A 25,830-nucleotide genomic window follows, 5' to 3' on the forward strand; every position below is an offset into this window, starting at 1 on the left:
TACATTGCGTAGCCCTACAACGTCACGGAGAGAGCTTGTACTGTAGCACGGTCGCACTCTATTCCCAGGCAAACCGGCCACAACGGAGACTGTTGGCTTGTCAATGTCATGATCCTTGCTAGCAACAGCTTGAGCCTCATTGTGGTGGCTGTGGCAACAATAAAGAGCTATTCCAACGCGGTACCACGCTGTACAGGGTTTCTCGTTTCCGCCGCTGCTCTCGAATCGACGGGCCCTGCTGTGTCGTCCAAGCTAAGTTATATTTATGGTTATTGTAAGGTATCAGTTCGCAACACGTGATCATCAATTTCAGGATTAGGGTTAGGGTTGTTTTCCTTGTATGTGTGTTACGGGTTGAAAAGACGGGATGCCTTGTGGCTGGATCTAAGCGCTCAGGTACTGTCAAATACTGTAACGATACGTCAGTCTTGATGCAGGAACGTAGCGCTAGCACTTCGCCCTACAACCTCAGAAATATCACAGATGGTGTCGCTGCCTCGGCTTCTCCTCTGGAATTGATCACCGAATGTTTTTTTGGTCTTACTGTTACAGATACAATTTGTGTTGTCATGCAAGGCAGTGAAACGCTGTCATGGAGAATTCATCTCTAAGTCGGGGTAGCAAACGCCGCGCTCCCAAAGCCTGTCTCGCCTGCAGATCTCGTAAAGTGCGTTGCGATGTCATCGATGGGCTGCCATGCACCAATTGTCGCCTTGATCATGTCGAGTGTAGGGTCATCGAGAGCCTTCGTCGACGCAAACATGGCGCTGGCGAGACGGCTGGACGCCGACGTACGACCCCGGATACCTCTGTCGAAGACGCCATCTCCCCTGCATTCACCAACTTCAACGAGCTATCGAATCATCCACCCACTGCAGCGGCAAGCGACAGGACTCTAAATGTTCCCGATGCCCCTAGACACTCACGCGCTCCTTCTATCAGCCAACGTCGTCGGGAGCAGCGCCGTGACGAGACTGCAAATGTTGCATCCACCTCCCCAGTGCACAACCGGGACAGGGAGTTCCTGGCTGCTTCCGAATCTCCACTGGAACGCCACCAGCCACAAACCAACGTCGATTTTCGCCGATATACTCCTGCCACCGGGTCAGCTCACATAGAAAATGGCCTAGGTAACAGGCCGCCCTTATCGACAAACTCACAATTCTCTGCTGATTTTGGGTTTGGATTCGCCGGAGGATCTGAGATTGCCTTGCCCAAGTTTATTCGAAAGACTTCTGCTTCCCTGGAAGCGGAGGATGTTCAACGTCTGCGGACAAAGGGGGCCTTCATTATACCCGATACGACCCTACGGAACGAGTTATTACGCTGCTATGCTCAATATGTGCACCCGTACTTGCCTGTCCTTGATCTGCAAGACTTTTTGGCCACGGTGGAGAAAAACGAGGCCACGCAAACAGTCAGCCTCCTCCTCTTCCAAGCTGTCATGTTTGCAGCTACCCCATATGTTGCATCAAGGGCTCTGGCTAATCACGGCTACAACGACCGACGAAGTGCTCGCACATCTTTTTACCGCCGGGTTAAGCTCCTCTGCGATATGGACTATGAGCTCGACCGTCTCACAGTGATCCAGAGTACTCTCCTGATGACATATTGGAACGAGACACCCGACGACCCCAAGGACGTCTGGTACTGGCTCGGCGTTGCGATCTCGTTGTCCAAGCGGATCGGGCTTAACTATGAGCACTCTCCGTTCCCCACGCGCAACCTGCTGGAGCGCCAACTGTGGAAGCGCATATGGTGGTCATGCTACACAAGAGATCGGTTAGTGTCGCTAGCATTTCGGCGGCCCGTGCGCATCCGCCACAACGAATTCGATCAGCCCATGCTCGAGCTGTCCGATTTGGAAACAAGACCCTTTTCCAGCGAGGTGTGCGAGATGCTGGGGGCCCAATGTCCAACCTTCCGAAACGAAGCTGCCCGCGTATCATTGGCTAGACTATGCATCGGAATGGCTGAGCTTTGTGTCTGTTTAACCCCCATACTGGAAATGCAATACCGCAGGTCGAACCGTGCCGTGATGACGACAATGGGCGGATCCACGGACGAGATCATAGGTGATGCCTCGAAGGTGCTGCAATATGACCGCAGCCTGAAACAGTGGCATCAGACCCACGGCGATAATCTGCACTGCTTCAACGGCCTGACATCAGACCACTCATTGGCAAATGGGAGCCAGGTATTGGAAATTCATAAAGCAGTGCTGAAGGGCTTGTACCTCACGTCAATCAGTATTTTACACCGTGGCCAAATCCTCTCGAGTGCTCCCACCTCGATCTTGGACCCGGAGATTCGAGACTTATCACGGAGGAAAACACGCGAGGCTGCAAACGAGCTTACCGTGCTGTACACCAACATATATGCCCACGGCTTGATTCGCTTCCTTCCCAATACTGGGGTCACTTGTCTGCTACACGCCGCCATCACCCACATCCTGGACCAGACAAATGGTGACCTGGATCTGCAACAAGAAGCTCGACGGAAGTTTGGCCTGTGCACTCAGGCTTTGGAGCAGTTAGGGGAAACATATGCCTCTGCCGCCTTCGCATTCTCATTTCTCACGGCCGCCGCAAAGAAGGTGCCTTCTCGACCTGAAACAACCGAGGCCAGCATTGGACTGGGTGAGAGTATGCTTGGCGTAAAGCACAAGAGCCTCTCGCATTTTGGATGTCAGTTTAATGTCCCGCCGCAAGGATTCCTGCAGCCTGGCGGCAGCAGGTCGAGTGGCATCTCAGCGGCCAATTCTGAACCGAGCAGAACACCATCTCGTAGGGATGTCCGCGACCCAGCCCACAGGTCGGAGGACACAGGCCAGGCTGTGCGGAGGCACCAAATGGGCGTCAATCAGCATTATCAGGCTACGGCAGAGGGCATCGGCGATGATCACAGCAGTATTGATCCGAGCAACAGGGATGTTGTCCGAGGGCGAACAGGCGACGAGATGCAACCTCATTTGGACTACTTTCTCGACATGGAAGGCGCCGCAGACTTTTTCAACCTATCTGACGAGCTTGGTGTTGGCTTTGACTCGGAATGGTTCGACACCTTGGGATCCTACAATAGTCGAGACACGACACTATTATTGGGCTAGACTAATGGTATTGCTCGAGGCTGATCTGCAAAGGCTCTGGTGTGGATGAAGGTGCTTTTTGCAACATATTGCCGTATTCATTCGATTTCCTTGATAGTTGTACAGGGCATAGATGCACGGAGGACGGATTATACCATTATGCTCACCCACCACAGACCGGTCACCCAATCCTCACCAGCATTTCGGGTGTCATTTGAAACCCTGTCCTTGACACCACGTGATATCCCTCGGCCCGAGGGATTGTCGGGACGAGGGGTGACAAGGAAGTGCTGTGCGGGTGGCCGACAGCCTCTTCGACATCGACCATCATTGCGCATCGTCCTCCTTGGTGCCCCAGAATTTGACCCAGTCGACACCTCCCTTGACTTTACTCTGGAACTGGGCGATGCCGTGCCGACCCTCCGAGCCGGGCAGCATCATCTGTGCGAATTTGGTTTGGATCAGCCTTTCTTGCGTGTCTGAGAAAGGGTGTGCCCACGCAGCCTTGACCAGGTCCTTGCACGACGTCGCCGCTCGCGGGCCCGCACGTCGCAGTCGGTCCAAGTAGGTTTCCAGCATTTCCTCCAGCTCGTCAGAGGACGGGGCCAGTCCGTGAACGGCGCCGATGCGGTGCAGCTCCGCGGCGTAGACCTCTCTGCCGCTCAGGATCGCTTCACGGGCGAACGAGGGACCCCATTCCCGGACCACGAATTTGGAGATGATGGCCGGGACCAAGCCGAGCTTGATTTCGCTCACGGTCCATCGCGCTCGGGACGACGCGAGTCGAATGTCGCATACGGTGCTGAGACCAACCCCGCCGGCGTAACACGGTCCGTCGACCACCGCGACAGTCGTTTGTGGACTTTCCTCGATGGCCTGAAAGAGGTCGTACACCCTGTGGTAGTAGCTATTTTCCTGGGAGGTGTCGCTGGTGTCTGTTCCTCCGCTCAGGTCCATGCCGGTGCAGAAGAAGCGGCCTTCGGACGCCAGGACGATATGGAACACGGTGTGATCCTGTGCCAGGCCGCGGTAGAGCCGGGTCAAACCATCGACCATCTCTCCGGTGAGTGCATTGCCGTTTCGGTCACGCGTCAGCGTCACCTTGACGACAGGCCCGGCTCGCGCGACCCGATAGTTGCCGTTGTCCTCAATTGTGGTCCACGATCTTCGGACGGACGTGCTCTTCGCTGCAGGCGAGGGGGCCGGCTGAGCGCCGGCTCGAGCTTTGGCACTGAGTGCGGCGCCGGCGCGACTCCCGTTCGGTCTTCCCAGTTGTCGCGAGATCCATTCGCCTGTCTCGACCAGCTTGTCTAGATTCACTCCAGTGTTCAGACCCATCTGATCAAACAGGTATACCACGTCCTCGGTGGCAAGGTTACCTCGGGCTCCTACGGCGTAAGGGCAGCCACCAAGGCCGGCCACGCTGCTGTCGAAGGTTCTCAGACCCATGTCGTAGGCCTTAACAACGTTCGCCACCGCTTGTCCATACGTGTCGTGAAAGTGCCCCGCAAGCAGGTGCCCTGGGTGCCGGGCAAGAAGATACTCCAGCAGCTTTTGCGTGTGATATGGCGTTCCCACCCCAAGCGTGTCTCCCAGGGAGACCTCGTAGCAGCCCATGTCGAGCAATCGCTTGGCGACGTACTCGACCTGTTGCGGCTGGGTTGGCCCGGTGTATGGGTCGGCGAAAATGCACGAAACCACTCTGCACGTCGAGCTTGTCAGCACGTTTTCTAACTATCAATCTCTGTCGGGCCCGCGTTTGTCTCACCCTCGAACCAGAATGGAATGCTCCCGAGCTTTAATCGCCACCGTCTCGGCTTGTGCGAGCGCCTGGTCCACGGTACAGTTCTGGTTGGCCTTGCTGAATGCTTCCGAGGCAGATGCGAATATGACGACCTCTTTGGCGTTGCTCTTCATCGCATTCTCCAGGCCCTTGGGGTTCGGGGCCAGCACGGGAAACCTCCTCTCGCCATCTTCCGCCAGAGGCTGAATTGCTCGCATAATTTCCGCACCATCGGCCAGTTGAGGCACCCATCTGGGCGAGACGAACGAGGTCGCCTCAATGTCGCGCAGCCCCGTCGCGGCCAGCCGCTGGATGAGCTCGAGTTTCGTAGCCGTCGGAATCACATCCTTGATATTTTGCAGGCCATCTCGGGGTCCCACTTCGAGAATTCGCACGTCTCGCCCACCGCTAAATCCGCCTGTTGATTTCGAGTAGTGGCGCCTTCGACCCCCTGAAGCAGAACATTGAAACGTCTGTCGGAGAACGTGGGCTGAGTGGCCGGGTTTGCGACAAGTCAACCCCAGCCGGGTTCCAGGTTGGCGGAGGACAAACAAAGTAGCCATTTGTTGCCCCTGATCTGCCCTGACAATGCTTCTAGTTGATAGAAGTGGCGTGAACCTGGAGCCGAGCTTGGAGTGAGAGTCATTAGAAAGACGCCAAAGATGCGTGGGACATGGCGAATGGGAACACGGACGTCTCAACTACCTAGCCGAGACGCCGGGCCGACAAGGGAAAGACAACAACCAACAACATCTTCGATCTGGCCTGAGCCTCGGTGCCAGTGGCAGTTTTCGTAGGAGGATCTTTCCTGGCCACAACCTATCGAAGCAACGTACCTAGTCATCGGAGAGACACACAATTAACATGCCCCATGTGGCTTGTCTCCGCAGTGCCGCTCTGATTGTCGAACCGGCGGTGCGAAACCGTAGCCATTCGGGTTCCTCGTACTTCTGTCTATAAACCTTCACCCTGTTCTCTCGAGACCGAAAGATACGCTGACATCGCATTGTACCGCGAAACACAGACCTGAAGAAGGAACCATGAAACGACTGATAGGGGCGCCGATATGGAAGTCGCCGATTGCTCCCAGCGCCACCAAGATTCAAACCCGGTTAAAGCCGGGCATATGCTCGATCCCGGTGGCTTCAGCACGACATTCGAGCACTCTCCCAGGAGCCAAAAACGAAGGTCCTCTCAAGGGCGTCCAAATCCTCGACCTTTCGCGAGTCTTGGCTGTAAGCTTGCATGGCCGATCCAGCACATTGCCCCGTCTCGGGGCCGGTTGCTTTTCTCTCTGTTTCTCTGACGTGTGAACCCAGGCGCCATTATGTACGCAAATTCTAGCAGACTATGGTGCGGAAGTCATCAAAGTAGAGGATGTCGGGAGAGGGGTATGTCATGACCGTTTGATTGTTCCTAGCCAGACAGGGATTGACCATTCAGCAGGATGATACCCGGTACTTCAAGGTATCCGGCGAACAGAGCGCCTGGAAGGATGACAGTGGTCCGATGTCCAATTATTTTGCAGCGGTCAATAGGAATAAGCGGTCGATCTGCCTGAACCTCAAAGATCCCAAAGGTCGAGACATCTTTTTGGAGCTTGCCAAAAAGGCCGATGTCGTGTACGAACCATCAATCCCCCCGCCCTTTTTTTTATAGTATCTACACGGACGGCCTGACACTTGTGCCGCAGCGTGGACAACTTCCGCCCAGGGGCCTTGGATCGCTTGGGACTCGGGTATGATGTCCTCTCGAAAATCAACCCTCGAATCATCCACGCCAGCGTCTCTGGTAAGATCCTATTGACACGTCTGCCCTGCGAAAGATGAGTTGGCTGAAAGCAGAAAGGCTATGGAGCCGTGGGACCCTACTCGACACGAGCCGGATATGACATGATCGCAGGTTCGGAAGCCGGCCTCCTGCACCTGACCGGGGAGCGTGGAGGTCCTCCTGTCCGGCCTGGCCTGGGCGTGACGGACATGTGTACCGGCTTGTTCACGCACGGGGCCATCGTCGCCGCGCTGTACGCCAGGGAAATCAACGGCCGGGGACAAAGGATCCATGCCTCGCTGTACGAGTCCCAGGTCGCGCTGCTCACCAGCGTGGCGCTGGCGTGGTTGAACCTGGGCCAGGAGACGGAGCGCTGGGGCACCCAGCACCCCAGCGTGGTCCCGTACGACGCCTTCAAGACCAAAGACCTGTACTTTGTCTGCGGGGCGACGAACGACCGCCAGTTCAAGATCCTCTGCGCGCTGCTCGGCCTGGCCGATCTCCCCGACGACCCTCGATTCGTGACGAACGCCGACCGCGTCAAAAACCGCGACGCCCTCTACCCGCTGCTGAACCGGGCCTTCGCGACAAAGTCGACGGACGAGTGGATCCGGTCGTTTGAGGGGAGTGGAATGCCCTACGCCCCGATCAACACCATGGAGCGTGTCTTCGACCACCCACAGACCGAGGCGACGGGAATGGTCCACGAAGTCCCCTTGGACGCGGCCAAATCGGGCTTTCTCAAGCTGCTAGGTGAGTTGCACGCACGGAATCGTTTCGCCGCTCTGCGACGGGCGTTGTGAAGATTGTTGACATTCCTCGAACCAGGCCCGGCAGTCAAGTTCAGCCAAACCCCAGCTTCCATCCGAACAGTGCCACCACGCCTCGGAGAACACACAGATGATGTCCTGCGGGAATTAGGCCTGCCTGAAACAGAGATTGAATCTCTCCATGCCAGTAAAGTGGTTTAGACAGTCGATCTCGGCTTTCAGAGGCCTGCATGGTCTATTACCATTTCCGGAGCTAGATCTAAGATTCAATCATGTAGATGAAAATGACTCACATGGTGATACACGATGGCCAGATATACATTCTACTACGTACGCTATGCTCCCAAGTATCCTTCTCCTTTCGAAATACGTCAAAGGCTCCACGCAACAAACATTGCCACGGCTAGCCAGGTGTCGGACGTCGTCAGTGGCCTAATACTCAATCTCCTGCTGGACCCATACGCCGTGATCTAGGGCGTTTCCCCGACACGGTAGACCAATTTCCCCGAGTGAACTTTTCCGGCCTGAAGGTCCTTCAAGCCCTGGATGACCCCTGCCAGTCCGCCTTCCTTCACCACCTCCGGATGCGTCTTCAGTTTACCCTGATCGGAAGAGTCAGCGAGGAAAGACAGAGTCGACATGCAAGATTGGGACAGAAATATCCCCACACGAACCTCGGCGAGCAGTTGTTCGGTCAGCCCCATGAACATCTTTGCAAATTCCCAGTCTTGCGGGTCAGCCGCAAATTGGCGCGGGCCAAACACAAAGGCCTCATCGAACATGGTGTACATGACGACGGAGCTCGACTCGACATCGTCCCGGGGCGAGTTGATGGGGTTGGTGGCTCCGTAGCGCGTCCCGGGGTGTGTTGAGAGGGACTGGGCACAAATCTCAGCCGATGATTCTATGGCGATGGTGTCCCACGCATATTTGAGCGTGTTCCCTGTTAGTCTGCGAATCCGGGCTGGAGTATCGGGGTCGGTGTATTCAAAGCAGTAGTCGGCTCCGAGGCCCTGGAGGCGGTCGAACTGGGCTCGTGAACAAATGGTGATGACCGTGTATCCTGACCTGGGTTGTCCAACGAGTTAGTCATCGGAGCACCTTGTCCTCATCCCCTAGTTAGATCGGCACTGAGTATGGAATTTTCCCATCCTACGTACAGCTTTGCATACTGAATGGCAAGGCCAGCTGTCGATGTGCCCCCTCCGTAAATCAAGACGTGTTCAGCTTCCGGAGACGGGTCGGTTGGAAGGTTCAGCCTCAGGGACTTTTGATAGAGACCCTGTCCCACCGTGATGGCTGCGAGGGAGACGGTCGCCGCCTTCTCGTACGCCAGGCCTTCGGGGATCCGCATCTGCACGTCGCCCTTGACGACGGCATATTCGGCGAAAACGCCGTCCTCAGCCTGAACGAGGTTGGACCCGTGGGCACACCCACAGATCCGGTCGCCTTTGCGCCAGGCCTTGGTCACCGCCGGGCCAACCTCTTCGACGACACCGGCATAGTCGCAGCCCACCAACGCATCGTCTTTGGCTCTCCCAAAGGCGACGTGTTTCCAATCCGTCGGGTTGAGTGCAACCGCGTACGGTTTGACCAGGACGTAGTCGTCACGCAGCCGTGGAAGTGGCCTATCCCGGGCAAGTCGAACTCCCTTTCCCTCAATCACCACAGCTTTCATGGTGGTGTATCCACGGTGCCCAGGACATGGACAACCCGGCTTGATGAGCTGGGCATGCGCGCCAAGTTCCGTGCTTGTTTGTCGATATCGGCATCGCCAGTGTCGAGATGAGCGTAGCAATACGAATCCTCTGGACATCCCTCTTTATCCCTCTGCAAGATGTAGTGGGAGGAGCTGCTCCAAGACGCGCTGAAACATCTAATGGGTGGGAAGAGACTAGCCTTGAACGGTTGAAACATCAATTGGTGTTTATGTTGTATTTGGGCTCCAAATTAGTTAATCAATAGGACTTTCCTGATGGATGTGGCCGCTTGTTTCAGCAAAACTGTGTATTAATAGCGGTTAATGGGCGCCTAATGCATCCCGTCATGGCCGAGGTCCTTCCTCTCCGAGTCCTGGCGTAACCTCTCGCAATGTGAACAAAATTTCCAACCTTGAATCAGTTATTGAGGAGACCATAAAGGTCACAAAACAGTATCGTTTGAACGAAATCGAGTGTCTCTGAAACTTTTGTCACATGCCTATGCTAATTGTCTCGCAAACCACAGAATAATCAGCCCCGGTCACCTCCTAGTATGACCTTGGCAGGCCTAGGACCCTCTCGCCAATGTAATTCTTGATCATCTCTCTACTGACGGGCGCAATGCGTGGGAGCATGGCTTCCCTCAGGTAGCGTTCCACGTGGTACTCTTTCGCATATCCCATGCCGCCGTGGGACAAAACGGCCCTCTGGCACGCGTCAAACGCGGCCTCGGCGGCGAGGTACTTTCCGGCATTTGCATATTCGCCGGTCGAGTGTCCTTCATCATAAAGCTTAGCCGCAAGGTACAGCGTCAACCTGGCCGCCTCCAGCGACATCCAGGACTCGGCGAGCGGGTGTTGAATTCCCTGATTTCGACCGATTTGTCGATCAAACACCACTCGTTCCGTGGCATACGTGACAGCCCGGCGAAGCGCAGCGTACCCCAGCCCCAGCGCCTCGGTTCCGACGAGGACTCTTTCCGCGTTCATCCCGTGCATGATCATCTTGAAGCCGTCGCCTTCTTCGCCGATCAAGTCCTCCGCAGGGACTCTCCAGTTCTCAAAGAAGAGGATGTTGGAATCCACGGCGGCACGTCCCAATTTGGGGATCTCGGTGACCTGGACTTGGGCACGATCTAGGTCGGTGTAGAAAAGGGACAGACCTTTGCTCGGCTTCGTGACTTGATCCACAGGCGTGGTCCGGACCAGAATCAGGATCTTGTGCGCAATTTGAGCCGTCGAGATCCAGATTTTCGATCCGTTTAGGACATAGTGGTCGCCGTCACGACGTGCGAAGGACTGGAGTTTCAACGTGTCGAGACCGGAATTGGGCTCTGTGACCCCAAAACACGCCCTCTCCTTGCCGGCGATCAGCCCAGGCAGCCAGCGTTTCTTTTGCTCCTCAGTCCCAAACTTCACCACCGGCTCCAGACCAAAGATGTTCATGTGGATGGAGGACGCACCGGCCATGCCAGCCCCAGACTCGGAGATGGTCTGCATCATCACAGCGGCTTCGCTGATCCCCAGCTCTGAGCCGCCGTAAGCCTGAGGCAGGCAAATCCCCAGCCACCCGTCCGCCGCAAGGTCGTTGTATAGATCATGCGGAAATTCATGTTTGTTGTCGTGCTCCAACCAGTACTCATCGGTGTACTTGGCGCAAATTTTGGCGACCGCCTCGCGCACCGTTTTTTGAGACTCGGTAAAGTCTGGAGGGTCAAATGCTACCCTCCGTGCATCAGACGATCGAAACCCCCGGTTGATGTCAAATGAACCAAGACTCCCCGCCCAGGTCTGACTTGCGCGTCTCAGTGCACGAAGGCTTGTTCTCGACTGGCGAAGAAGAAAACTCATGGTAGATGCTGTTCTCCTCGGACTTTGATGTAGGGCTGGTCTTGTCGGCTCCTCTGAGTGAGGTGTGCGTTGCAATTCTATGTGCACGTTGTTTCGAGGCTCTCCTACAGGACTATGCCACACGACACATACTACGAAGCAGAGCAACAGCGAGGCTGAACGGCCGAGGCTGCCATGATTGGAGAAATAGATTCATCATTCATGGCTCTTGGCGTGTGGAGCAGCAGTGGGTACGGCCGGCCGAGTCCGGCATGGTGTATCATACTGCAAATCACGCCGTCGGCCCGAGGGATCAGGTCTGGTCACTCCAGCCTCTGCAGACAACCAATTGGTTCTCTACCCCATGAAAACTCGCAGGTGAGAAGACCGTGGTTCGCAGATCGTTGTCCGAGAATGCTTCTCCGCTTGAGAGTTCTGAAAGGTCGTCTGCGGAGTTGGTGATCGGAGTACAGAGAGACGCGGCGCTCCCAACATGCCGCGACCGGTAATGGAGACTTCGAGGAGGGCGTTGAATGATGTCTTGAACCTTACAAAAAATCCACAAAAGGGCCTCAATTCTGTGGCATCAGCTATTAGCTCTTAGTGAAATTGTTCTGAGGGGGCCAGATGCGGGTATGGAGGCTGTACGACAGAAGGCGAGCCTCAAGCAAAACAACGCACCCTCAGAAAAGGACGCATCTCAGCCGGTCAATTCGAGCCTCGCCAACAACGTCGTTTATAAGACGGCACTCCCGTTCATCATCGGCGGGCTGTCAGGGTCCATCGCGACGATATGCCTACAACCCGTCGATATGGTCAAGGTCCGGCTTCAGTTGATTGGGGCAGGAAGCAGAAGTGGGCCAAGTGTCAGCCCCTTCACGGTGGCTCGAGACATTGTCGCTCATGGCAGACTCCTCGAGTTGTATTCCGGCCTGTCGGCGGCGCTCCTGCGCCAAGTGGTTTATGGCACCAGCCGACTCGGGCTTTTCTTTACGTTTGAAGACATGCTCAAGCGCCGCGCAAGGGAGCGAGGGACGGAGGTGACCTTCCGGGAGCGTGCTGTGGCAGGAATCACCGCCGGTGGTTTGGGGGCTTTTATCGGAAATCCCACAGAAGTCGGGTTGATTCGAATGCAATCCGACGGCATGAGACCGAAGGAACTGCAAGCGAACTATCGGTCCGTCTTCGATGCGTTGCGCCGCATTGTCCAGAACGAGGGTCTGTTGGCACTGTGGACGGGCGCCAAAGCAACCGTGGTCCGGGCGATGTGCACGAATTTCGGCCAGCTCGCTTTCTTTTCCGAAACAAAGAGCCAGCTCGGGAAGATTTCCAGGATCCCCGAACAGGGGCGCGTGGTGGCGGCTTCAACCGTGGCAGGGTTCTTTGCGGCCTTCTTTAGCATGCCCCTGGACTTTGTGAAAACGAGGCTCCAACAACAGTCGACCAACGCGCGGGGACCGCCGGCCTACGCTGGGGTCTCGGATTGCTTTCTTCGCGTGTTTCGAGAAGAAGGACTCCTGCGATTCTATCGAGGCTTTGGGACTTACTTCATGAGAATTGCCCCACATTCGTGAGTTATCAGTTTCTGGAAGCGCGTATAGCGGTGGGTTGCTAAGTCTGGACAGAATCATATCTCTGATAGTCGCCGACAATCTGACGGCGCTCCTCAAAAGACCATAACTAAGAAGACCCAGGCGATGCAACAGGTTAATCTGACTAGCGACAAGATCCGTAAAAGGCTGTCAAGCGATTAAAAAAACTCCGAGTTGTGGTGAGAGCTAATTGTCGGGAATGAGTTGGGTGAATAGATGCAGTGGATCGCCAGTAGCGAGGTATGTTGGGATTTCCTGACTGCCTCTATGAGTGAATTTGAAGCAGGAGATATAGAGACATTTTCCCCGCCATATCAAAGAACTAGAACGTATGGATTTCTCTTTACATTCTGAGCATACGTTCGTGGATGATCACCTGCTACTCAGAAGGGGTCATCCGGCTCACGACAGTTTTAGAAGATTAGCCAGTTGCTTCTGAACGCCACGATATAAATTCATCTAGTGTTGTCGGACCCATCTATAAGTATTCATGCCTTTGCTACATATCCGTCGGACTGCGCATCGGAATTCTACCAGGGAGCCAAAGCACAGAGCCCGATGAAACGTCTGACATTCCCTGAGGAAGTTGCGGAAAGAGTCTGCTTCTTGTCTGGGCTTCGGGCGTCGGGTATCACAGGGGTGAACGTCCACGTAGATGCCGGTGCTTCATTGTTTCATGTGATATGAATTGATATGAGATGATCGGAATCTTCTGAGGGATCGCTTGACAGGCATGTAGAGTACCCTCCAATCTGGTGCCCCATACGTTTCTTACCCCGCCTTGCCTCGTCCCCATGGGTCCGAGGGAGGTCCCACTCATGGCGAAGCCTTACCAATTCGGGACTGTCGCTCTCTGCCGAAGCCGGCAGCCTTTGCCGAGCCCGTGACCGACCCCGGGCCGGAGAGCTTCCAGGGTCCGACTTCCTTTCTCCCCGGCGCCAAAGGATTCAAAACACATCTAACTTGCGAGTGGCTTGTACTCCGTACAACTTGGAGTCAACTGTGAGAGCGAGACGGTCGTAGCTGGGTCACAAGATGTCGGGCCAATTAGTGAAGCTCTGGGAGCACCCCGATATTGCATCCACGAGCATCGAGGCTTTTCGACGCCTCGCGCAGGAAAGGCACCATCTGACTCTCGGTAAGGTCGAATGAAGGAGTCGCTCCTCATGCTCCCGCCTGGCTGACAAACCTACCTTGTGGTGCGTCTGCAGGCGACTATCACGAGCTGTGGAAATGGTCGACAGAATGCCTGAACGAATTTTGGATGCTGGTGTGGGAGTTTACGCGCGTCCAAGCATCGGTGCACCCTTCATACGCCATTGCGCCTTCAGACGTGACGAGATTGACTCCGACACCAGCCTGGTTCCCAGAAGCGCGGTTGAATTTCGCACAGAACATCCTCGAGTCCGCTTATGTTGCTGGGGACCAGTCGAACGCCCCGATCCTGACGGGCGTCCGAGAAGGAGGCGACGAGATCGAACATGTTACACTCTCCCAGCTGCGAAACAGAGTCGGTCGATTGGCGAATGGCCTGTCTCGAGCCGGCGTGCGGAAACTCGACCGTGTGGTCTGCATTGGATCCAACAGCATTTTCACCTTTGCCCTTTTTCTGGCCGCGGCTTCAATTGGCGCCATCTTTAGTTGTTGTTCGCCTGAAATGGGCGAAAAGGGCATCTTGGACCGTTTCCTGCAGGTGCGACCCAAGATCCTGTTTGCCGATGATTGGGTTCTATACAACGGGAAGCGAATTCCCTGTTTAGACAAGGCCCGCCGCGTGGCAACCAGTCTGAGGGCCCAGGGCGGTCTGGAGGCCGTGGTGGTGGTGCCACGCTTTGGTGATAAATACCCCGATCGACCTCATCGAGATTTCCAGAGCGTCGAGGCATTCACCGCCGGGGTGTCTGAGCAGCTGGTGTTTGCACAACTGGGATTTTCGCACCCACTCATCATCGTGTACTCCTCGGGGACGACCGGGCAGCCCAAATGCCTTGTCCACACCCTCGGAGGTGTTCTGCTAAAGCAGAAGGTGGAACAAATCCTGTGCATCGATATGAACACTAGCAGTATCTACTTTCAATATACAACGGTAGGGAGTGGATCATCTATGGAGACGGGTTTGGCATCTATCACTGACATCTGGGCCCCAATAGACCAACTGGATCATGTATCTTTACTCTGTTTCGGGCTTGCTGAGTGGCGCAAGATCGGTTCTCTACGATGGCTCACCTATGAAGCCGAGCCTGGTGGGATTTCTCCGAATCCTTTCCAGCCAGGGAGTAACTCACTTCGGGACCAGCGCGCACTACCTTTCACTTGTTGAACAGGCTGGCCTCAAGAAAGAAGGCTTACCCAACATGGATGCCTTGAAGGTGATCACAAGTACGGGATCCGTTCTCACTGAGCAACAATACTACTATGTCTACAAAACCTTCGGCCCAGTGCAGCTGAGCAGTATCGCGGGCGGTACAGACATCGCAGGAGCTTGTGAGAGCCTACAGACTTCCCCTGAATCCTCGTGCCGTCGCTAATCAGGAATCAAACAGTTGTGGGCGGTGCACCCAATATTCCAGTCTATGCTGGCTGGTGCCAGGCACGAACCTTGGGGATGAAAGTGCAAATCTACTCGGATGAGGGAGAGGCAATCGAGTCGACCGGCGAGCCTGGAGAGCTGGTGTGTACGGCGCCATTCCCGTCACAGCCAGCATTCTTTTGGGGTGATGAAAGTGGTGAACGGTATCGCTCCGCGTACTTTGAGCGGTTTCCTGGTAAGAGTGATGACGCTCCCAACCCAAAACCCCAAGACGAGGATAAAGCTGATTACCCCAAAGGTGTGTGGCATCAAGGCGACTACATTCGTATGGACCCTGCCACCCAAGGTGTCCAATTCCTGGGTAGAAGCGATGGTGTCCTCAATCCATCTGGTAAGCGTCAAATTTCCTTCCCTCGATCGCGAAATGTCTCCGCCTTGCTAACGGTCTCGAAGGTGTACGATTTGGAAGTGCCGAAATCTACAATTGTATTGCCGTGTTTCCCGAGATCGAGGAGAGCCTGTGCGTTGGACAACGAAGGCTGCATGATCGCGACGAGCAGGTCTTGTTATTCGTCAAGATGAAAGCGGGATGCTTGCTGGATGGGAAACTAAAACGTGCCATCGAGGCGCACATCAGGAAGGACCTGAGCCCGAGACATGTTCCCAAGTTCATCTTCGAGACTCCAGAGATTCCCATGACGGTAAATGGCAAGAAGACCGAATTGCCCGTGAAGAAGATCGTCTCCGGTCAGAAGATCACTCCGAGCTCTACGATTATCAACCCCGAGTCTTTGAAGTGGTACGCGCAGTTTGTGGACCTCGATGACAGGGGGGCAGCGACACCAGCTAGCAAATTGTAATTATAATCTACAATATATTCAAATCAAAGTAATAGTTGCCTCTATTGCTGTGGCCATTGCACTCTCATCGTCCGTACGGTGTTCGTATCTCAATGCGCCCACTCGCCGATATCGTGGACGATCTCCATCGTGTTTATGGCGTACCTCCGCCAAAGATTCTGCTTGACTGCCACCTAGAGGTTGGCAGACCGCCGTCCAAGGTGCCGGTGGTGCGGGATTCGCATATCGCATTGCTTCGGTAGAAGACCTTTGCACAGCCTCCAGAACCAAGCAGTATGTATTCAGCCGGCTTGGTTCCACGTCATCTTCTGTACTTCGATTTTCAGGGGACGGAACGGCCCACGAGCATATTCTGGCCAGATACAATTTCCGCCGTCTGTCGTTAGGGTCCCATGGATGGTCCATCAGGAACTGGCAAGTCACAGGCGGTGACTCGTCGGGATTTAGATAGTCATCATGCCATCCGTTCGAATTCACTCGCCATACAGGCCAGAGCCTGCTGAGTACGTCTCTGATCGGTTTATCTTGAAAATCCTGCGTTTCTCCGGCGTGCCTTTTCCGATCTGGCCAAAGTTCATCCACGAGCGAAGGTGTGAGTTCTTGTATGTAAGCCACTAGACAAAGAGCAGCCTGTGCATGGGCGAGTGTATTGTCCCGTCCACCACCGTACTGGAAAGACTCTAGTCGGCTGTCGTAAGGTCCGGCCAAAGCAGGAATCCCATGCTGAAACGCACCCGGCCACATGACCTTATCTGGCAGGTTGAGGCTCGCCCATGACCAAGAGGGGACAGACAGTCGCGTGACGTTGTCGTCGATGCCTTCCCGCGCCCTAGCCCAGAGAAGGGCAGCGGGAAGGTCACCCTCCCACAATCCAGCTAGATAGCAGCCTTGCTGCCACTTTTCGGTCTGGCACATGCTTGCCAGGCCCGCCAGGGCGATCAGCCGATCGGTTTCGCGAGTGAGTCTGCGCTCGGTATAGTTCTGAATAATGTGATACCAAAGACTCTTGGAGGCAGACTCTGGGAGCTTCTCGAGGGTCGACAGCTGGAAGGCTTTCAGCGTCGGATGGATAGCGAACGTGCCGTCCTTTCCACCATTATCTTCGAGACAGCCCTTCTGACGACACTCCCACATGAGTGCATCCGCGGTGAAGTGCACGACCGCCGTAGACAGCAGCTGCTCCTGCAATGCCCAGCCACGGTGCTGGAGAACGTGGAGTTCGGTTCGCTTGAGGAAGCTGTCCGGCTCAGAGCGTGTGATGTACATGTGTGAGCCACAGGGAAAAGGCTTCGACGAGATGCGCACCGCACGAGGCTCGAACAGACCAGTGTGGCGGCTGATGGCTTCGGCACCAGCTATAGTAACATGGCTTCCGGCGTAGATTTCGCCCATCTGCACCGATTCACGCTGCCAGTCGTCTGCGTCGTCTTGAATGATGCAGAGTGCATCGATCCAGATATAGCGAACACCGATCGCTCGGGTTATCTTTATTGCATCGCTGATGGTCTTGGGCAATGCGTCATCTGGGATCGCCAATTGAAAGTTCTCGCAGTTTTCCCTGCGCAGAACAGTGCTCTGCTTCCGACCCCAACAGTAGCTCAAGGCAGTGTATGGCTTGATTTCTCCTTGAGAAAGGTACAGTCTGGGCGGGTGCCTACCGTCTCCGACATCAACAACCCTGGTCGGAAGCTTGTCTCGACGCATACACTGTTCGTGCGAGGATGTACACTCATCAGCCCAGCTCTTGACGAGACCAAGGACTTCAGGTGAATCCAGATCAGGCAGAAGTCGCGGCGCCGTGATGAAATTTTGTTCGAGGAACTCGGAAGTGCTGTCAGAGGCAGCGATCGAAGCGGCTTCTGCAGTAGCGCTTTGATGGTTTGCCATGGTGTGGCGTGTTTTACGTCCCTCGACGTCGACCGAATACCCGCTCCTGAGCGCAATGTCAGCGTTGTCCAGCCATTCATCAAGCCACTTTGTGCCGTGAGCGTCCGAGCTGAATCGGAAGCCAGGACCACGTCGGGAAAACCGAGATATTGCGTGGAACTCAACCGACGGTATGTAGCGGATGTCGAGATACATCTTTTGCTTTAGCTCCATCGACAGCATCTCCTTCGAGTAAGGGAGGCTGGAGTCCCTGCCCTCATCGATGGCCTCGGTTTGTCGCCAACCGTGAACCAGCATCCGACAGAGCTCGCACTTGGTAGTTGATAGATCATCGGAAAACAGAATCGGGTAGGAAGTGGTGAAAGTGTAGTCGAGCTGGTCTTCGACTCTCTTCCAGCCGGGGAGTCGTCCATCAAAGGCCCATACACTCTTGCTCAGGAAGTCGACTATGAAATGCCGGCACATGAAGCAAAGAGATTGGTCGACGCAAGCAGCGATCGCCTTCCTTGCTCCGTTGTGCTCTCGGCCTTGAGACCAACCCTCCTTGAATGCTTCCTTGACTGTGCCCACGTCGGTGCGAATCTTACGAAAGAGGGATTTCATCGTGTTAGGGGTCGGCTCTGTCCGTTCCGTTGGTTCTGCCAAAAAGAACCCGCTGGAGACGAGGAACCGAGTTTATTATCATTTCTCTCATTGTTCTAGACCTATCTGGCCCACATTAAAGGCGTTTGCTAGAGCTGCATAATCACAACTAGTGTCGCGTGGGTGAGTGGGTGTGCCTAGCCAGCCTCACCTTAGGGCTCGCTAAGCGAGGCCAGGATGGCCCTGCCACACTCACGATTGAAGCCTTCGAACCGCTCTCCTCGAGTCAATTGTGGTTCGCAGCCGAGAGCTTCACTCTATGTAATGGGCTGCTTCGCTGGGGGTTTGCCACGATTTTGACCAAAGATTCCGACAGCCACAACATCATCTGACGGAAGCGGCCAACCCGATGTTGAGCCGCAGAGACGCAATGGAGCAAACCAACGTAGCAAGCTACAAGCACATCTATAGGCCCTTGGACGTTGAAAAGCGCGAAATTCGGCTACTTTACATGCATCCGATGGATCGCGACCATCTTAGGGAGCGAGCGAACACAACGACCGACCTCGCCTGTTCCATGAAGAAGGTCTCTGTCTCCAAAGATTGCCCTGATATCATGCCTTATCCTGTGCCTGGGAGGGAGAGTACGATCCCTCCATGAGGGAGAACAGCCGTGCCAAGATCGATGGCATCGATGTGCCACTCAGGCCGAATCTGGTAGAAGCTTGGCGATATCTCCCTCTGGAGAGGAACTATTCGCAGCAAGGAAAGGGCTTATGGATAGACGCAGTCCGTATCAATCAGGCAGACAAGGCTGAACGTGGCCACCAAGTCAAGGCGATGGGGTTGCAATGGACTAGCCACCTCAGGAAAACGACAAACTCCAGGGTCATGGTGCGACTAGATCAAGACGGCACCGTGGGGATCGGTCCCGCCAGAATGCGCGAGGGAGACGTTGTTTTCATCTTCGCCGGTACGACCCGTCCTTGCATCTTGAGGCCCTCGAGGTTCCATGACGGCCAGTGTTTCTTGGTGGGAGAATGCCACACGGATCACCTGATGAAGTGGAAAGATGACGACAAGACGAGCGAAACCTGGCGGAGATGGTACGAGAAGCTCCGCTAGGAGACTGTCGTGTAGTGTTGATACCAGAACCCAGCCCTCGAGAAGGAACCCTTCTCAGAGATCGGCCGGCTGGGAACGTTTCATCATGTTCAGCAGATTGAAACGGACTTCGAACACCTTCAGGAATCAAGCCGCATATGGCTGTTGAAACGTCATGCATCATAACATCACATGCATTGACCAGCTGAAGACACTAGTATTACAATTTGCTACTCGGCTTTTCGTCCCTGCCCTGCCGCAGAACCACGCTGTCGACCCTCCTCCCCTCGTCGTCTTGCTCGGCAACCTCCAAGACTGGGAACTCCGCGGGCATGATGCGGCGCGGTGTCGCCCCGGGCACGACGCAATACTGGGAGAAGTCTGTCACGCCTTTCTTGCGTAGGAAGTCCTCGTCCAGGTCGAGCAGGCCGTTAACTTCTTCAGCCGGGGATTGCAACATTGCCAGGATGGCGTCAGAGTAGATTGTCTGTCAAGGCAAGAAAGAGAGGTTGGGTTAATGTGATGCGTCACGACAACATACACTGACGAGATAGGCGGAAAGCGACTTACAGGTTTTCTGAGATCCTTAAGGAGATGTGGTTCTCGTTTCACCGAGTCTTGAGTTGCTGCTGATTCGATGGACTGGAACTCATGCCTCACGAGTTAGTGAACCATTCGATTTGGATGGCATAGTCTCGGGCACGCAACAGCAAAACAAAGGAGTGACATACCGCGGCAGGCCAAATACTGGTAATAGCCATCTCCTTCCGTCCCTGCCTCACAAAATCCATGGCGAGGCCCTTGGTCAAAACGCTCATGCCCACCTTGCCGATCGCGTACGCCGTCTTGCCCCGGAAGAATCTCGAATAGATTGGTGGCGACACCACAATGATGCGTCCCTTCCAGCCCTGTTTCCCGAAGTGAGGTAGCGCCGCAGACACGGCCGCGTACAGCCCCTGCGGATTGACCTGCTGAAGCAGCATGAAGCGCTTGACGGGCGTGGTCTCAACCGCGGACCACCAGATCGCTCCTGAGTTGTATATCAGCACATCCAGGCGACCCAGGCGGCGTGCGACTTCGTCAACCAGGTCCTTGACATTGTCTACGTCTCGCACGTCGACGGGCAAGGCGAGTGCGGAGCCGCCGGCTTCAGTGATCTCGCGGGCAACGGTATTGATTGTCGAGGCTGAAGAGTTCGGGTCAGGCGGGAACGAAGAGGCCGGGATGGCGCTCGCGTCGGACGTGGTTTTGGCGGCGACAACAACTATGGCACCCGAGTTAGGGTGAAATCAATGGACAGGCGAAAGATTGACGACGGTGGTCTGTTCGGCGTCATCAAGGGCAGGTGAACATATGACTTACTGAAGTAGCCATGTTTCGCGAGGTCAACGGCGACTTGCCGGCCTATGCCCCTGGACGCGCCGATAATGAGGCAGACCTCCTTGTTGTCGGGGTTCATCGTGAAATCTCTGGTGCTGCCACCTGTCTTCGTCCAAAGGAACAAACAAGTCTTCAGAACCTCAGCGACTTGAGAGAGACACGCATATATAAGTCATATGTTATGGCCGTATGTGATGTGTGTGGGGCGGAGGAGGTGAGCACGCCATGCCAGCAGCTTGGAGTCGAGGCATCTGGATCACTAATTCAAACTCCTTTCCCCAGATATTTGTCGGTCGAGGAGCGCAGCCTGATGAGCCTCGGCACCAATGCCTAGGCGTCTAGATTGGCTTATAATGCCAAGACAGCGCTAACCGGCATGGCTCTTGGCAGGGGCAGAAGGGAGCCAGGCTGACATCGTTACATCTCAAGATACCTACTCGATACATATCTACATACTCTCACAGGATCTATGTTGCGCTCTCTTCAACATCTGCCCCTAGAAGGGCGCTATGGTAAACCCCAGGAGCTTCTGCTCGAACGTTCGCCCACGCTACTGCAAACACCGCGGGCGACGAGACTGCTCTCTGCCAAGATGAAACATCACTGCCTCTACCTCGACAGGTACCTAGATCATCGACGGAACTGCTGCAAACCAGACACAAAAGAGTAAGGTCATAATGTAGCGAATTTCTGCATGCTTTTTGGAGCAGACAGCGAGGTCCGTGCCCAAGAGGTTCCAAGTATCCTTTGAACCATGATTTCCAACAGGTCCTCACGAGATAGGTCCTCATCCTGGACCTGCTAGTAAAAGCTTCTTCGATGCCAGCGTGCTATATATACGGAAGTGTGAGCCAGCAGAGCAGCCTAACTTCCTGCACTTTCAAGCCTAATTCCCCATCATTGATCACATCTCGACCAAGACCGCATCTTCGTTTGATTCAAACCCATTCGGAACAATGGCGGCCGACCTTACCACTGACATCTTCTACACACTCCCTGATATCCTTCAGCCTCAAAGCAGACCCCAGCCTTCGCCGAACCCTATCGTGCCTCAGGTCATATCCCCGGCCTCCGCGGGTGCGTACCTATCTGCTCTGGGCATATCATATACTGAAGATGGCGAGGTTACAACAGACCCCCATCTCAGAAGAGTCGATTTCTCTGAAGTAACAAACGCTGTTCGAGAATTTGCCGCCGCCGCAGAACCTACCTGGGCGTTCGTCGCCGACGAGCTTGTCTATCAATCAAATGAAGCAGATGGCGGTTCCATCTCCGACGAAGACTCATACGAACCGTTTACGAGCGTTGTCAGCTCCTCCGACGAAGAAATGGAATCATATGAGATGCTGGCCGAGGACGCTGATCTCTCTGATGAAGAAACAACCGAGGCCGAAACTAGCGCTCTCAGCTATACAGCCACCCTGCGATATCTCTGCCTCGTCGTTGTTACCGACTGGCGGCCTGAACCCGGCAACCCAGATGTCCCCAAGAAGGAATACGTCCTGTCCCTTGAAGTCAAGCAGGATAAACCTTTCACCAGACACTGCATCAGGCTCCCACATGCTTCGATTACCGTCCATTTACGCTGGGACGACGGTGCGCTGGAGCCACAGTACCAGATCCGCCGGGCTTGGCAAATGCCGGGTCATCTACATGAGATGTCGATAGTTCATCACAACCTCGTCGACATGCCTTGTATGGGTCCGTGTGCCCGTCGGTGTTCTCGGACGACATCGGAGGTATATCAGTGGGTGGATGAGAACTTACGCCCCTGGAACGAAGACAGTGATGACGAAGTCGCTCTAGAGTAAAGGAAACGGCAAATGGTACCCAGGACCTGGGGTGAACTGAACGGCGGTTGAAAGCGGAGGAGAGCCTTTCCTGGGGCATGGCTTTACGAATAGAGGCCCATAGTAACTAGTTATTGAAACATACGCCTTCGCACTGTCCCCACTCCACCCACCTGTGTATTCAAGGTCGTGAAGCCACCGAATTTCGCTGTATGGAAATTCGGCCTAGCGATGCAACACCCCGGAAACGGTTTTCCTCACTCTGAACCCAGCTGAAGCTACAAACCGGTTGAAAATAGTAGTAATTCTTAGCATCGCAATCGACATATCCCGCCCTTGTCTTCCTGCAAGGGTTTTGCAATTCTAGAGGACTTTGAATGTCGGAAGCGCAGCATTGAAACTGCCGGATCTGGGCTAGCTCTGGTCTCGAGATCCAACCTAACCGAGTTTGGTCGGCGTCGACCCTGCCGTCGGCACACGTGATCAAGATCACGTGACCCTACGACAAAGTCGCATCTCCCGCAGACCTTCAACTCATTTCTCTATTTCACCTCGCAGGACAGAGCATTTTACGCAAGTCTTCTATCGCCGCACTCTCTCAGCTCGAGCTGAGGTGATGCTGTAGCAGCCCTTCCAGCCCAATTCGTGTCTACCCCACCTTTTGCCCTGCCCTGTGCTGCCCCCGTGCTGTCGATCTTCGATCTGATTGCGCACCCTGCATGCGCTACTTGGCTTTGTGTTTTCGAAGAATTGGATCCGAGCTCTTAAGACGGGCCTCCCCCTTCAAGTCTGGCCTGACCGAGACTACCCACCGCGATCGCTGCAGCTCCAAGCATCACCATATTCCTCAGCTCGCATTGCAGAAAGGGACTCGGACGATTCTCAGGCTGGATTGGCCAGGATCGTCCTCTTCGTCACCACCGTCCAACGTCGCAGAAAGGAGGCTGATCTGCCGTGTTCAGTCCTTTGCTCTAGTCAGCCACTCAGCCTGAAAGTCTGAAGTACGATCCTGTTCCCAAGCTTTTTCTCCCGCTGGAAAAGCGTTCGATTACTTGGTTCACCAATCTCCTTCTCTCGAGGCTCCACAACCCTATTCGGATGTCTGAGTACATTCGGTGCAGGATTATGCAGTCTAGCTTGGGCTGTCCAAGGATGCTCTATGCCTAATGAGGACCGCCCGTGCGTCCATTATTCCAAACAGTGGACAATCCTGCAGGGAAATCTCCAGGCTCGCCTTGCACCTCGTAGGCCAGACTGTGGTCTTCGCAGCGGCCTGATGAACTCGGACTGTGTCGCTTTCCTGACAACAAAAATGCCAGGGATCTCATCATGGGATTGCAAGGGTCGGCCCCCTTTGTCGGACCATGTTTGGGACTTGTCGTCTTGTCTTTCTCCACACACAGTCGCAGTTTTGGGTGGTGGTGAAGACTTCGGACGTCCGGTGGCCCTGTGTCGACGATTTTCAGCGCCCGATGATGCATTGACCCGTGGGTTCTCGTGTTCAGCCTTTTGCAAGTGGTGGCCAGCTGATTTTCTGGGTTGGGATTTCATTTCCAAGGCCCTCCCTTCGTGATGCCAATGCTTCACAAACATCATATAACAACAACAATACGGGCCACCGAGGCCAATAGAAGGTCTCTCTGGTCAAACACGAACGATGAGAGTTTCCCCCAGGCCCTGACTGACATACAGGAACAGCTCGACTTGGTTAAGCTGGCCCAATGGCACCGCTCTGGATTCTACGTGGACAGCGACGCGAAGCCCAGGACACTCGTACATTGTCGATCTAGATGCCGCCGCTGACCGCATCAGGCAAACAGCTGAGCTGCAGCCAGCCTTTCAGCTGAGAACAGGTTTTCTGGTTGAAGTGTGAGCCCTTCCATCGCTCCATCGAGTTGCATCTCGATCTCGGCTGGCCGTGTTTTGTCCTGTATAAATAGTGCCACTATGCTTGTCCCCGTCTTCCCCCTTTCCTCAAAATATCTCTCCATCTTCACGTCCCCAAGACCACCACCACTCTCAGTCACATTTTAAGGAATACTAATTTGAAGCAACATGCACGTCTTCTCCCTCTTGGCCGTCTCCAGCCTCCCTCTCGCAGCGTTGGCCGCCCCATATCAAGTCTCTCTGGCTGATTTCACCAATCTTGGTGACGGCAAAGTCACGCCAGCTTGGCTCCGGGAAAATGAACAACTTGTTGTTCCTCTCAGCCCGTTGGCTCGCACGGGTTTGGTCGACCCGCTGGTCGAAGAGGGGTTGATATCCCTAGGTGAGGCCGCCTGGGTCCAAGCTTGTCCAAGCTCAGTGCGACATTTGGGAAACTGCTAAGACCCTTTCATTGTAGCTGGGAACTACTTCTTCAACAAAATCTACGAGCACGCCAACGACTCCGACATGTCTGCCGCCGCCAGCTGGCGTTGCATCAAGGAATGCGGCACCACCGTGGCTACATCGGTGCCCTGCCTTTTCGCAGCATTGGCGGGCGGCGGTAGGCCTGAAGATGCACTCAAGTGCGTTGGCAAGAAAACCGTTGGTCTTCCGGCCCTCCAGTTGTTGTTTACTGGGTAGCGGTCCAGAAAGCTGACTGCTCGCCACAGCTTTGCGGCTGCCGGGACTGCCTGCCCAAGCCGATCGACAATTGGCTTCAGCAAAAGGTCTGCAGCAGTGCCGTTGTGGAGGTGGCGGATAAGTTCTCTCCCTATGTCGATTTCTCCGCCCTGGCTGGTAGTTCGGTCTCTGTTTCGGCATTCCGGGTAAGGAGCAGCGAAATCCCCGCCGCGGAGGAACGCAATACTAACAAAAAATGTTCAGGGTGATCTCTACAAGTGGCAAGTGGAACAGCTAGCCGCGATCAACAAGGCTGGCGCTGCGGCGGGGAGCATCCAGCGCAGCGATGGCGACGGCAACGTCCATGCCCAGTGCGTGGTGGGCTCCTCTTGCGGTGGCTGTGGCTGCTGTGTCGGCGTATGCGTCATGGATGATGACTGCGTCGGTGTCTGTGCCTGAGGCACTCTCCGGCCAAGTTTTCGAGCACGTGAAGCACCATGACAGGCGCTCGGCTTGGGGTTATCTGTGCGAGACTGTGGGGGGCCTTTCGATTGCGGTAAGGGTTGACGTGGACAGAATGTTTGATAGCACATGCCCGCACAACCGGTAACAGATCAA

The 25,830-nt window shown here is 54.9% G+C and overlaps 3 protein-coding genes across 3 annotated transcripts; 1 reads left to right on the forward strand and 2 right to left on the reverse strand.

Moving 5' to 3' along the window:
• Positions 1-16,055: 16,055 nt before the first annotated feature.
• Positions 16,056-18,412, reverse strand: PV07_11378 (uncharacterized protein; the record flags this gene model as incomplete). Its single annotated transcript, XM_016398812.1, has 2 exons — positions 16,056-16,180; positions 16,237-18,412. 2 exons carry the CDS (start codon positions 18,410-18,412, stop codon positions 16,056-16,058), a joined length of 2,301 nt encoding a protein of 766 aa, XP_016243374.1.
• A 1,287-nt stretch (positions 18,413-19,699) lies between these two features.
• Positions 19,700-21,144, reverse strand: PV07_11379 (uncharacterized protein). Its single transcript, XM_016398813.1, has 4 exons — positions 20,858-21,144; positions 20,227-20,759; positions 20,066-20,137; positions 19,700-19,982 (listed from the first exon to the last, which is right to left on the reverse strand). Exons 1-4 carry the CDS (start codon positions 20,952-20,954, stop codon positions 19,716-19,718), a joined length of 969 nt encoding a protein of 322 aa, XP_016243375.1. The 5' UTR covers positions 20,955-21,144; the 3' UTR covers positions 19,700-19,715.
• A 3,576-nt stretch (positions 21,145-24,720) lies between these two features.
• PV07_11380 (uncharacterized protein) lies at positions 24,721-25,671 on the forward strand (the record flags this gene model as incomplete). The annotated part of the gene is made up of 4 exons (XM_016398814.1): positions 24,721-24,934; positions 25,010-25,194; positions 25,263-25,418; positions 25,477-25,671. The coding sequence occupies 4 exons, from the start codon at positions 24,721-24,723 to the stop codon at positions 25,669-25,671; spliced, it is 750 nt and encodes a 249-aa protein (XP_016243376.1).
• Between the last annotated feature and the right edge of the window lie 159 nt (positions 25,672-25,830).

This window comes from Cladophialophora immunda (assembly GCF_000835495.1).
Source record: "Cladophialophora immunda strain CBS 83496 unplaced genomic scaffold supercont1.7, whole genome shotgun sequence".
NCBI lineage: Eukaryota > Fungi > Ascomycota > Eurotiomycetes > Chaetothyriales > Herpotrichiellaceae > Cladophialophora > Cladophialophora immunda.